Source organism: Dicentrarchus labrax, unplaced genomic scaffold, assembly GCF_905237075.1.
Source record: "Dicentrarchus labrax unplaced genomic scaffold, dlabrax2021, whole genome shotgun sequence".
Lineage (NCBI taxonomy): Eukaryota > Metazoa > Chordata > Actinopteri > Moronidae > Dicentrarchus > Dicentrarchus labrax.
This window is the reverse complement of record NW_026136720.1, coordinates 15,780,876-15,795,023: the sequence shown is the minus strand read 5'-3', so window position 1 is coordinate 15,795,023 and position 14,148 is coordinate 15,780,876. Positions and strand designations below refer to the sequence as shown.

The window sequence follows — 14,148 nt, the reverse complement described above, 5'->3', positions numbered from 1 at the left end:
GCAACAACAATAACGTTGATTGTTTTTGTGGAATAGCTTCAACCACGCGTGTTTTGAGAAGAGCAGTGGACATTAAACTAATACATGCGTCTCTTAGTGAACCACATCAGTGATGTTGTTACAGAAACACTCATCATATAGTCTACTATATATACTATATACTCATCAAATAGTCCGTGTGCGCGGTGTGGTTTGGCGCTGCTGATGCGCGCGAGTTTTCAAAGTGGGCGAGTCCGCGGCTCTTAAAGGAGACGTCCAACCGGCTGCGTTAGCTTTGTGCCTCTCAAAGTCTACTACCTGGCTTAAATTACACGCAAACTGGCGTTAAACTGTTTTATTGCCTAACGAGTCTACATCTTTGATCACACGATTTGAGGTGGATGTTTTTTTTTAAGCATAGCGAGGTGTTTTTTTTGTTTTGGGGGTGAAGCTCGTTGCTGCTAAGGCGAGCTAACATGGCCAGGTTACCTCTTGTTAGCTAGCGCCACTGCTTTGTATTGTAAACAGTAGTGTGGTTAGCAGTTAATGCCATCTAATAAAAGAATAAGCAGCTCACAAAAAGAAACCATCGTCTCATTCATGCCAACAGGTAAGCTAATTTAGCCTGTTTTGAACTTTTAAAATCAGTGCGGCAGCTAACTTGTAATGTCAGCTAAGTTAACGTCCACCATAAAGTCACAAAAACTTTCTCTTTTTGTTTGTTTGGGATTTCTCCTCTAACTCAAGTTCTGTTTTTTGCGTCTCCCCGCAGAGCACCGTGCTCCAGCAGGCTCTGCATCATGTCTATTGATTTTGACAGTGCTGCTCTTCAAACCCAGCATGATGAAGAGGAATACGATCAGGAAGACTATGCAAGAGAGCAAGAGGTATAAGACACATCACTACAGTATTGTGAAGTTGTTGGGATAACCTGTGTTACAGTTTGTGTCTTTAGTTGTTTGATTTTGTTAATGGTAGACTGATTGCATGAGCTCCGTTGGTTTCTTGATTATACATATTCTCAAATTTCCGTTATCCGACATATCAGATGATCTAAGATATCCAGGACATGTGTGACATGATGAAACAATAATCTGTAGTATGTAAAGTGCTCTAAGCATTACTTTTATAGTCATATTGATGTATGTAGAAAAACATGTGTATGCTCCTTTTTGAGCATCCCATTTGCCTTATTTGTTTTTCTGAATTAGTGTTGTTGTTGCTTGGGGAAGCATTTGAGGTTTGCACTGTTTGACTATCACAAGAACTGCCTGTTTCACAGCTAGACAGGAATGCTGTGCTATTACTCATGCTTACAATCTGTTGAGCTATTATTGGCCCAAGGAAAAAGCCTCCTTCCAGGTGTGTCACTGAAACTAGCTCTGCCCAGTGATTTCCCTACTTTCTCTTACTTTAGGTTACCTTGTTTCTGTGCTTGAACCCATTTGTAGTTAATACAGTGAGCATGAAGAAACTGCCAGTGAATGTTTTTCCAGTTGGCTGCAACATTTAGAAGAACTGGATTTTGGAAGAATATCTATCCTGCGAATGGATTTTATTTTCTTTGTGTACCCTATGTATTATACGCAAGTTGGTCAAATGGAAAATGTTTGCTACCAGTAATTGGAATGTTTCTGCTCCAGTTAACGAGGCTATATGTTTCGTTTACACAATGGAGTTCTTTGGGAGCAAAAAACAGCAATACTGCAGAGAGCCAACAACATGCCAGACACGTTTTGGATATTTCACACCGAAGGTCTTCTCTGCAGAAAGATTAGGCTAGGAGGTTATAATGTGGCTTCACATCTGAAGCAGAAGTGCCTCTTTAATCTTTGTTAAATGTGTAAGTGGGACAATGGGTCCTTCGGTTGTGGACACAGTGGAGGATTTGAGGAATATTCAACAGTCCTTGTGGGAAGTAAGTCCAGCTGGCTCTTCTTGTTCCATCACACATGGCTGGTTTTAAAGCAAGTCTGGTCAATCTGTTGCTGACACAGAGGAGGATTTGCATTGTTGTTTTTGTGTTATTAAGAGCTAAGATGTTTTGACAGACAAAAAAAGTCAGTTTGTTTCACAGTTTGTGTTTTATTGTTTTGACCAAAATAATAATAAGTGTATTTTATACAAATATAGTTTTATTTCAATTAGGGCTGCAACTAACAATACCGATTTAATGTAAAAACTTAAAAGCAGCAAATTGTCACATTTAAAAGTGGGGTCAGTCATTCTGGTGAAGGACAATTGATTGTTCAGTCTCATACATAGGTCATCAAATACAGACGCTTTGTGTTTCCAAAGTGTATTTAATGACTTGGGAGCACAAATGCCACTGATGTGTTCTGTGGCTCGTTTGCTTGTTTTAAATTCACCAGAACCCAAAGATGGTATTTGATGAACTGTGAATGAGACTCAACAATCACTCAAACAATCTACTGTTTTTCTCCAGAATGACTGACCCTACTTTTAAGAAGCCTAAACCAGAGAATGTTTTGACATTTTGCTTAATAAATAACATTAATTAATGAATGAATTAGTTAATTGATATAATGTTTAATACATGCTTAAAAATAACACATACAAGAACAAAATGATCATGAATGCTAAAAACTCTTGACAAAACTCTATAAATGTGCTCATTCTTCTCTCAGGCTGTCAGTGATTGCCTATCTCTGCTGTTCTTTTTTCTATCTGTGTTACTTTATAACTTGGTTGCGGAGCAACCTTGGTGACTCATTTCCATGTGCTTTTTTTCCCCACAGCTGCAGAAACTGCTCACAGACCTGCCCGATGACATGCTGGAGGACAGCAGAGACTCCTCCCCGGAGCTGGAGTACTCTACCTGCAGCAATAAAAACACTGGCAACAGGTAACACACATGTTGCTGCTGACGCATTAGTCATCTCAGATTTGGAGACACCCAGAGGGGTGTGGTTCAATCAGATGTACCTGATCCCATTTTAATATAATTATGCTTTTTTGCCACTCAGCCCACAATCCACATGGACTCCACAATGGTCAGCTCATCCAAGGCCAACCTCTCATGAACAGGTGAGTTGTTGGTGTTTCCACTGAGAGATTTTTGTCTTCTGAACATCTAAAGGGGAAAAAAATCCATCACTACTTACTGTCCATGTCTCTCTGAAGAACTATGAAGCTGACTATGATCAACGCTCTCATGATGAGTACGCTTATGAAGATGCAGCTGCTCAGATTAATGGACATCAGAGTCACCCTCAAAGTCAACATCTGCCTCACGCCTGGAACCAGCAGTCACAGGATCCTCAGTACACTCAGGGAGATTATACATACACCAGCATGGGCACAGAAAAATCTACGGAGACCAATGATTTCTCAGCCGACGAGTATGAGTCCAAACCACTCTCTCAAGGCACAAATCATGCAGTAGTGTATAATGGAGGAGGAGGGTGCAGAGACAACCAAAACTACGGGGACCACAACAACGCCAGAAACCATTTTCAAGTGAGAGGAGTTTTATGTTTGGTCTATTTAGCAGAGTACCAAAATATCAGTGCAGTTACTGATGGTTCATTGTAGTGATTGTTGCAGGGCCACCAGCCAAATGCTGGTAAAATATAAATAAATAAATGTGGCTGGTAGATTTGCTTCACTCATCAACCAAAAAACAATGTTAATGTATTGAGTGGCTTGTAAAATTTAACATTGACTAGCCATTTGGACAGTGGACAAAGAAGTAAAATTTAGCTTCCTGTACTGTTGTTTGTCTTTGGAGCTTATTAAACAGGCTTGCTATCAATTATATTATTAATTGTGTTTTTAAATATTCTACATATTTCTATATTATTTTATACATTTATTTTTTCTAATGCACTTTCTTGTGCATTAATTATATATATTTGTTTTAAAAATACTATGTGTATGTGTTTTTTGTGATCTTCAGGATTTAAAAACCGGACCGGGGGTCAGAGTTGTGGATCAGTACAAGGCCAGCTACAATCCTCACCATCCTGCCCATCAGCCAAAGATGTTTAACTCACAAGTCGCTCTCCAGGAAGGTCAACTTAACCATCTGCAACGAGAATTCCTTGACTCGACACAACGTGAGTCTTACAGTCTTGATTCAGTTGCTGGGTTAATGGCACCGGAGTACAATGACATGTAAATCACAAATTAGTGCAACAGCTGAAAGGTACCATGACTGACAACTTAGGAATGTCCCGAACTGGCTGAACAAATGTATCCAAGTGAATTATCTGAATCTGAATCTGAATGTTTTGTTGTTGACAACAGCTGCTGTCATAGTGCCATTCAGCAATACACTTATGTAACTCTCTGCTGTTCCACATAAATTGTTCTGCGGACAATATTACAAAAAGTAGGTTGTTTTAACTGAGACAGGCTGAAAACAGGGGTGATAAAAATAATGATCTGCATAGGTCAATGTAGTAGTCATGTAATCAACTACAGATATCATGAACCTTAGTATAACAGTGTTATTTCAACTCAACAAAGTGTCATCAGCCTCCAGACAAAACACATTTAGTTGAACTCCTGCAAGGTAACCTGAGGGGAGACACTTGGTTCAGTATTTTGTTTCCAAATTTCCATTCTTAACTAGCTTTAATACTTGACTATTTTGTGGTTTTATTATCCATCAACATGTAAATACAGAGAGCTCTTAGTTTACTGCACCCGTTTACCACTAAACTAGAAGCCTAAAAGGTTGTATAAGATGCATGGATATTGCTGAAATTAAATTGTCTTCACACTGTTTAAATAAAGTGTGAGAAATTGATGTGTTAAATATACATTCTGTGTGGTGTTTCAGAAACTGCTGATAGGGAGCAGCTTGCTCAGCTGCAGATTTTAAACAAGGCTCAGCAAAGGCAAATTGAAGACTTGGAGCAAAAACTGGAGGATTCAAGGCGCAATATGAGATACGTCGAGCATCAGTTTGCAATTGTTAAAGGTATGTTTCACACAGTTTTTGCTTTCAAAATGAGGGCTGGGATTTGCCATTTATTAACATAGCCCATGTAAAGTAATGTGATTATACTGATTTTGGTACTTTACGGCTTGAAATATGAATATGTTGAATAAATCACAGTCTTGAAAAGTTATGATGCATGATCTCTTTTAAAATTGGTTTTTTATTATGTCTGACCATTGTGATTGACACTTAAACTTTCCAAATATGTTTTGTTTTTATTGATACACCATTAAAAGCCAAATGCTATCTATCAATCTATAGGATTGATTGATATTGATAGAAGAATAAAATAGGATCACATAAGTGTATATTTGCCCTCTTGTGGCTGATAAGAGAGCTTGCACTATCTGCAGAAACTCAGTGAGTCCTGCACTGTCCTTATGTGTGCTGGATCCCTTGCTGGTTGTGCTGCTCTTGGGAGCATAAATATATATAATATAATTTTTTTGTATCATCAATAGATGAAAAGGATGGCTTAGCAGTAAGTCTAAAGGAGTCAAGTCGATTGGTTGAAGAGGCCAAGGAGAGAGAGGTTCAAATGCAAAACAAACTGAAGGCAATGGAGCAGCATGTAAAGGTCCTTATTGACAGAGACCAAGAGGTAAGTTCTGTACTGACTCACATCTTAGTTTCTGTTCTGCTTATCTTAAGCAAACTGACAAGATAACAGACAAGACAGTCTGCAATACATCAGGTTATCTGTAATTAAAACAGAAACTCAATCACATTATACATGATTTATATTTGTTTTATTTATGTATTCAAAGCAGTGTCAACTTTACAGAATTAACAAGTCGCTTTACTTTGTTTGCAGAACACGAAGAAGCAGAGGGTGGCAGAGGCTGCAGTGGACAGCATGAAGCAGCAGATGCTTGAGCTTTGTCGCTCTGACACCTTGTCCAGAACACGGGAGCAGCATGACAGAGACCTTACCGTCATAAAGGAGCAGCATGACGCTGCACTGTTGATACTACAGCAGAAACTAGACTCTACTTCTCAAGCTCTGACTGAACAGGTGAGTAGTCTTACTGTCACAGGACGCAGCAATGTGAAATTTAATTAATGTAACAACAAACTATCCACAACACTATTGACAAATGTCCAGATATTGGTATAGTCACCTGCAGAATAAACTCCTGCATATTTGTTTTGTTGCTTCAAGATTGAAGTTAGTCAGCGGTTAGGAGAGCAGGTGAAAAAGCTGGAGCACCAAAGAGAAGAAGAACAACTGGAGAGAGCCCGAGTCGTCAACACCCTCACTCAGCGTCTGGAGGAAAGTCAACAACAGTGTGCCAAGCTGCTGCAGACAAGTGAGTGGGGTTGTACTGCAACCCCCTTTTTGGTTTTTATGAAATCAAAGGACATTAATAAGCAACTTATATGCATGTGTTTTATTAGCTAAATTCAAATAATATTTTCTTCCCTCTTACGTTTATTTTTTCTTCAGGTTCAGTGCAGGAGATGACTCAGATGCAAATCAAACTACAACAGGCTCTATCAGCCAAGGCACTAAGTGAAAACATGAGCAAAGTCTTGCAGGTTTGTCTGATTTTTCTGCCACAGAATGAAACCACTCTCACAACCTTATTACATACATGTTCTTAAACTTGCTTGGTTAAACTTTTCATATTTTATTTCTATCCTAAAGGAGGATATGTCTGATTTGAAGGAGCAGATCAGTCTGTATGAATCTGCTGTGAAACATGGCGTTATTGCATTAGACCTGAGCAGCGACTGGGAAAACCAAATGTCTGAATCCTGTGTGGATTTAGGATTAAAGAAAACAAACAGGAAAAATGGACTGCTTCACAGGTACAACATGATTTTGGTCATATGATCACACATAAGTGCGAGTGTATACGGTGAAACTTTATCATCATGCAATATTTCCACTTTATTATCACTACTGTCATCAATAACCATCAATATGTTTGCCTACTGTTCGGTCAGTACTGCCCTGACTCACCTGTCGGACTCCAAGCTGCCCAAAGATGAAGCTTTACGGCTGCTGCGAGTGGAGATGCAGCGCTGCCTGAGTAGTCTGAAGGGGAAGCGGCAGAAGATCAGTCAGCTGCAGGAGGAGCTCCAGCTCTGTCAGGGTCAAGTGAACGAGCTGCAGACCCAGTTAGATGAAGCCAAGCTCAGTTCTTCGGTGAGGGCAACTATAGCGCTGGATGGCAATAAATTCTACACACTGGACCTTTACAACCAATGGACCTGAAAAGATTCAAGCATTATATTTAATATATTTAAATCATAACAAAATGCATCTGTGTTCACAGGTAAGACAGACCAGCCAGATGAAACATCTAGACATAACTGGAGAGTCCCAGAAAGAGTTCATGAGACTCCAGGAAGACAAAAGACTCTTGCAGGAACAAGTGGAGGTTGGTTGTAGTTTATCATGAACTTAACTATGTAATTTGTTTTTAGACCATAAGAAAAGATTGATAAAAGATTGCCGCTCTGTCTAAACTCTAGGCGCTGGAAAAGAAGAATAAGGAGCTGAAACTGAGTGAAGAGAAGGTGAGGTCTGCCAACTTTGAGCTTTGCTCCAAGATGAGGGAGATGATCCAGGAACTGGACCAAGAGAAGCAAGAGGCTTCTGAAAGGTAAGGCACAAGTGAGGGGAAAAAGAATAGATTTAATGTTAATCTTTACTGTAAATGATCATAGAGTTCATATGTTTCTGTTTCTTCGTGGAGGTCTGAGCGGATTCATCAACAGTATAGGGATGACGTGGTGAACCAGATCAGAACAGAGCTCATGCTGGAAAATGACGCTTTGGTTGAACAGCTGACCGCACAGCACCAGAAGCAGTTCCAACAGCTAGAGTAAGTCCTCTGCCGAACAAGACAAAAATATCTCTTACAGTATTGTCAAAATTTATTAATTCTAATAGAGCAGGGTACACAAGACCAAGGTTAGTTTATAATATTAGCAGCCGTTCACTCCTATACCTTGCAACCTTGTCACTCTACTGTAATTCTCTCCCTTGTCAGGGCTGTCTCCCTGCGTCACTATCGGCCCTGACCTTTCTGACTGTTAGCAATTAGCCGCCTTCTGCTATTACTGCCACAGACCCAGTTCGTCCTGTCCGTAACATACCCACAAGACAAACAGCTTCTTTCAGAGGCACCTTTGTGTCTAGAGTTTATATTTTCCTGCACTGATTAACCTTAAACCCATCACAATCAGGCAAGGTGTTCACTCGGGTAAAGGTTACATGAAAGAGAATAATTAAACACAGTTGGCATTAAACATGAAAATATTCAAAGATTTTAATGTGATCTGTATAATTTCCCTTACAAACTGTAAGTGAAAATATTCTGGAAATCTTTGCAACTCATTTATAGTACATATTACTTCTTCACAGGATCCAGCTGTCAGAGGCCAATGATAAGATGTTGGCCGTGCAAGAGTGTTACATATCTGTCTGCAAGGAGAAGGACATGCTTGAAGAAAGAATGCGCAACAGAGAGAAGGAGGAAGCTTTGATCAGAGAAAATGAGGTATACATGGTCCTAAAATGTGTTTACAGAATCAAAAGTAACTGGAAATTGTTCTGTCTTTCTATATTGTGTGTGCTATATGCTGTATATCCAACATACTATTACCTGCAGACTGAGAATGATTTTATAATTTGATTCTCATTTCAAGCAAAACATGAGAGAGGAGAGCGGTACAGCTGTGGAGAAGGTGAAGGCTGAGCTTGAGGCTCAGCATCAAGCCTCAATAAACCAGCTTAAAGCTCTCTGGTCCAAAGAAAAGGAGACCGAGATCCAGCTGCAGGTGAACTCTCACGTAGCCTCGGCCAAGGCTGCTTGGAAGGAGGAGCTGCAAAAGGTATGATTTCCTGTGATCACTGACCAGCTCTCTCAACTCCATAATGGTGATTTTATGTCAGACCTGAACGTTGTTAATGCTTCTGTGCAGATGGAGAAGACCTGGGACCAGAGGCTGAAGGAGGCTAGGAGGGAGAAATACAGAGAGACTGCTGAGACAGCCTGTCAGGCAGATGAGACTGAGGCCAGCAGTGTCACAGTTAGTGTTGAGGAGCTGGAGTCCAGGCTCAGAGCCCAAAAACAGCAGCTACAACTCGACGCTGACAAGGTTAAACGCAAAGCTGTGGAAGAAGCAAGGAAACAAACCCAGAGAGAGCTACATGAGAAACACCTGGAGGACATGGCCAAACAGGTCGGTGGCGTTTTTTGATTTTTTTTGGGACTTTGGCTAATTTTGACATTGCTTTACTTTTTTTTGGTTTGTTTTTAATGACACCAACTGAAATTGTTCCAGTGCCTCTAGACTTGCTTAGACTGTATGATTGACACACAATTTTTTTCTCTTCACACAACCTACGCAACTCTTCAGCAACATTTGTTCCCCAAACATAATCAGCTATCTTGCCTTCATCAGGTGTTGACAAATTTAGTAGTGGACATAAATGTGTTGGTGTTTCAGGTTGAAGGTGCAGTCACAAGAGCCTACCATCGCTGGATTGAGGATTTGACTTCATTACCAGAATACCAAGCAGCTCTCCAAACGGAAAGGGAGAAATGGGAAGAACTACAAGAACAATGCACAGAACAACAGGTATGACAGAGTTTTATCATTGTGAGTTTAGAAGTGTCACTGCTATCAAGTCTCTTTTTCTTTTCTTTTCTGATAATTTACATTCAAATTTAAATGTGTCAGGTGTCCCAAGCCCTGAGGGAGGCAGAGGGCCAGTGGCATAAGAAGCAAAAGAACCAGCAGGAGGAACAAAGCTCTGGAAACCAGAGGGTGGAGGAGCTCCAAGAGGAGGTGGCAACTCTCCAGACTCGGCTGGAGCAAGTGAGGAGAGAGCAAGCTGCCCTGCTGAAGGCTGAGCTGGCCGGAGCTAGAGCAGTCTGGAACCGAGACAAACAACAGGAGATCTCTGCCATCCAGGTCCGCAGTGAGCAGGTGTACCAAACCAAGCTGCAAGAGCAGCGCAGAAAGCTGGAGCAGGCTTTACAGCAAGCCAGAGAGGATGCGGACCTCCAGAAGAAGGAGATGCTCCTGCAGATGGAGGCCAGGCTACAACAGACTCTGGGGGCCCGAGAGGAGGAGTGGAGATGTCAACATGCAGAGAAAGAGCAGGCCCAGATACAACAGATGAGAGATGAAATACGAGCAGAGATTCAGACTGGTCTGGCAGAGGTCCAGGCATATCTTCTCAGGGATCCCAAAACAGATCAGCAGGGCACTAAAGACATCAGGAGGACCAGCGGGGCCACATCAGAGGACACAATAACACACCTCATCCAAACGTCCTGCAAAGACATAGCCAACAGAGCAGTATCTCAAGCCAAGAAAGAATGGAAGAAAGTAAGTTATTACCAGATTATCTGTATCTGTGATTGTTTATCTTGTTTATCTGTGAGGACTGGTCCTCAATGATTAGTATACTCAGTCTGCAGAAGGCAAAGGTTAGAGTTGTTCTAACACAATAAGTACTATAAACAAAAAGCCAACCCACTTGGGTTCAGTACAAAAGATAGCAACAAAGGAAAGGGAGAAGCTGTCTGCAGGTACAAGTCAGTGTGCAGACAGCTCTTATTTTCCTTCTATTACCACATGTACTGCCATGAATAAATGTTGTAACATTCAATTAAAATTTGTCTGAATGTGCTTTTTTATTATTAAAGTGTCTTTTTATATGGTGCAATGTTTATGAGTTGCTTTTCCCTTTTCATGTGTGCCCCTACAGATAAGTGAGGAGAGACTGACCCGTGTGTTAAAAGAAACACAGCAACAGCATGAGAGAGAAATCGACAAAATGCAGAGTATGTAATGTGCTTCTTATCATCTCTCCACTGAGCAAGGAATTAGGAAAACCTTCTACATGCAGTATTCATTATTTTAATTAGACTATTATAGTTCAGTACCCATAAATAACGACAATATTGTCCACTGTTTCCAGGCTGTTTGTCCCAGAGGAAGGAACAGGCTTGTTGCAGGAAAGAGTGCACTGAGACTGTAAGTAAGCTGCAGAAGAAGAACCAGGAGCTCCAGAGACACTTGGAGAAGGCCTGTCGTCACCTCCAGCACAGAGTTCGAGAGCACAAAACTGTCATGCAGCATCTGAAAGGTATTTAATGCACTTACAATGTTGTTTAAACATAATTTAAATAGATTCACTCAGCCTACACAGCACCTTTACGAATGTGTTGATGGTCTACAACACTGTTTATTGCAGATGAGCATGAAAGGAGCCTACAAAAGGCAAAGGAGGAACATCTGCAGCAGCTAGAGGAAGTGAAGAGAGCCAAAGAATCCTCGGGGTTTGTGTAGTTTTTATCATTTCTCATCTTAAGTTGTCCAATAATATTAAATATTGTTTCCCTGTTGTATTGATAAAAGGCACGTTAATTAATCAGTGGTAATATGGTAATTCCATTAAACTGTTCAGATTGGGTCCCTAACAATTAAAGGGAAAAACAAGGCGGTATAAAACTGTCAATATTACTTTCAATGGCCAAACACAATAATTTTAGTATATCTATTAGCACGAAGTAAAATAAAATAATAAATTCATTTTTTAACGGATTCTTTTAACAGATTCCTGTTAAACTATATTAATTTTTTTAATGTCCATTCTGGTCATGTGAGGTAACACAGTAAATATTGCATAAATCTTTGACTTTTTGGGAGCATAAATCCTTCCCTCTTCATGTGAAATGTGTCTAACATAGTCTTATTATGAAATACAGAATTCTGGTTATAATCAAAAATCTTTCGAGGTCCAATCTCAGTTTCCATGAAATGACTCAACAGTAGTTAATGAAGAATGAATTTCAATAAAACTTTGCCAACAAATACATTTTTCTGTAGTTCTGATCACCAACAAAGTCTCCAGCAAGGCCTCGAGGAGATGAAGCAGCAGTACCTGATGACTGTAGAAAAAATCAGAGGTTGGTAATGGTGCTGATTTTTGACATACATGTGTAGATGTTAATTCCTCAGGAGGGATTGAGGAAGGTTTAGACAAAAGTAGATCCTGTTTCTGATGTCCTGTCCTATGTGTTTGTTACTTCCTCACTCTGATGCAGGTTTGCATGTTTATACACACGTGCATCACATCTTACTAAGTCATTTTCTTGTACATGTGCCTAGTGAAAAGCAAAGATCACAATTGCCTTTTTCATGGCAGGAGACATGCTGCGTTACCTCCAGGAGAGTCGGGAGCGAGCAGCGGAGATGATCCGCATGGAGGTGCAGAGGGAGAGACAGGACACTGCCAGAAAGATGCGGCGCTATTATCTGACCTGTCTGCAGGAGTTACTGGAGGATGGAGGAAAGACTACAGGGTAAGAGGCCATAATTGTCCACAACTTGTTTGCTTGCTTCATCATGGCTCCTCGGGCTAATTGTATTGATCTTCTTGTCTTCAGCAGGGCTGAAAAGAAAATAATGAATGCTGCAAGCAAGCTTGCAGCCATGGCTAAAGTGCTGGAGACGCCGATCAAAAGTAAATCTGGAAAGAACTACAGTTTACAAAGTGAGTCCTATTGTGCACAACTGCTCTACTGTAGATTGTTAGCTTGTTTCAAAATATCAATTGGTGTTTTTTTTTGTATTGACAGGTTGTTTCACAGCCGTGTCCACAGCTGACTGCGCTCCAGGAGTGCACGCAGGTTTCAGTAAGAACCTGCCAGCACTAACTGAGCTTCCTGACACCTGGCCAGAGGACAGATCCCTCAGGGGGAAGACTTCTGCTGATTCAGAACAGAAAGAAACGGCTGCAGGAAGGACTAAACCTTTAAGGCACCAGGACATTTGCTCTTCTGGGAAAAAGGAGGCCTCCGTAGATGCAGGACTGAAACCCCAAACTGCTGCTCACACACACCTCCGCTCTAACAAACCTTCCCAACATGTGGCTTCTCCATCCCAGGTGGATTGTGTCAGTGTGTCTGCGAGGAGTAAAAGTAGGGAGCTGTACCTGCAGGGAGCTGACTCCAGCAAAGCAAACAACCGCCCCGACTCAGAACGACAGAACAAACCCTTCGTCCTCATCCAAGAGGCTCCTGTAAGAGACGAGAAACGGACCGACTGGAGCATGACCAGTAGTGACTCGGACATGGGCTTCCAGGTTTCCAGGCACTCGTACTCGGGAAGGAAAGTAGAACCAGTGAAGCCATTTTCTATCTCTGCTGCATCAACCAGCGACTTAGGAGAGTTTGGTGGCCTCACCCCGGATCTTTCTGACATGACTGTTTATAATGAAATTGCCAAGAAGACACCTCACACCCAGACCTTGAACCATGCAAAGGTGAATACACACAGAGAGCCCACCCCTGGCTCTGAGGCTGAGAAGCAGCATGGAGTTTGTTCCAGGCCTCTGTTCTCTGAGTTGAGACAGCGCCAGCAGGACAGCGGCTTTGATAGCCCGTTCTACCAACAAAAATAACAATGTGAAATAAGGAAATGAACTTAAAACTGACTTGACAATTTCAGTTGGCTTACCAAATAGTGCCTTTAATACAGTGTATAAAGTTTACATGATGTAGAACTTTTGCCTTCGTAGCTGCTTGCGGTGTGTTTGTGTGTATAGTGTTTGTTCCAGTGTAAAAGACACTCCGGTTACATTTTGTACCTCTCTGTCCCGGTCTAGATCATCTCTCACCTCTGGCATAAATATTGGCTTGTTTCTTTTGGCCTCTCATTATCCTTTTTACATTTCAGGGGGGTTGATAAATACAGCCTTGATAGATAAAAATGTGTTTAGAAAGAGAGCTCTTTTTTTTTTTGTAGGAAAGGTGTTTATGATGATATTTCACTTCTAACAAACATTTCTGGTTTTGCTTCTCAGTGTCGACTAATGAAAGTTAATATTCAAGAGTGTTCAGGTATTTCTTTGCACTTTGAAGAAAATGTTTTCAGGTCAAAAGTTGTTTCTCTGCCCACATTTTTTAAATGATACCTTGAATGAGAGATATGTTAATAAGCCTGTATGAGTACAAGATGAGGTGCAGGTTTTTACAAAGCTTATGTCAACCTGTGTTCTGTTTTCTCTCTGGGATTTGTAGGATTTAGATTTCAGTGTGTCTGTGTTTTTATATTTTGAACTATTTTATATTACATTAATGAGATATGCTGTGCATACATTATGAATGTTTTTATATATTGCTTTAAATCATTTTAATAAATCTTATCACCTTATGGCAAACTAAGAA

General features: G+C 40.8%; 1 protein-coding gene across 4 annotated transcripts; it reads left to right on the top strand.

The window, feature by feature from the left end:
• The first annotated feature begins 101 nt into the window (after positions 1–101).
• Positions 102–14,148, top strand: cep152 (centrosomal protein 152). Of its 4 annotated transcripts, none has more exons than XM_051383076.1 (28): positions 102–589; positions 752–866; positions 2,739–2,845; positions 2,967–3,027; positions 3,124–3,459; positions 3,899–4,058; positions 4,787–4,927; positions 5,410–5,549; positions 5,763–5,963; positions 6,111–6,258; positions 6,396–6,487; positions 6,597–6,760; positions 6,899–7,100; positions 7,231–7,335; positions 7,430–7,560; positions 7,654–7,782; positions 8,325–8,460; positions 8,609–8,794; positions 8,885–9,145; positions 9,413–9,544; positions 9,647–10,300; positions 10,683–10,758; positions 10,896–11,063; positions 11,172–11,256; positions 11,807–11,886; positions 12,126–12,282; positions 12,370–12,473; positions 12,559–14,148. In XM_051383076.1, the coding sequence occupies exons 2-28, from the start codon at positions 780–782 to the stop codon at positions 13,380–13,382; spliced, it is 5,067 nt and encodes a 1,688-aa protein (XP_051239036.1). In that variant the 5' UTR covers positions 102–589; positions 752–779; the 3' UTR covers positions 13,383–14,148. The 4 variants fall into 4 exon arrangements, with proteins under 4 accessions (XP_051239036.1, XP_051239035.1, XP_051239038.1 ...); XM_051383075.1 differs by having other exon boundaries at positions 12,367–12,473; XM_051383078.1 differs by lacking the exons at positions 102–589; positions 752–866 and adding an exon at positions 1,322–1,897.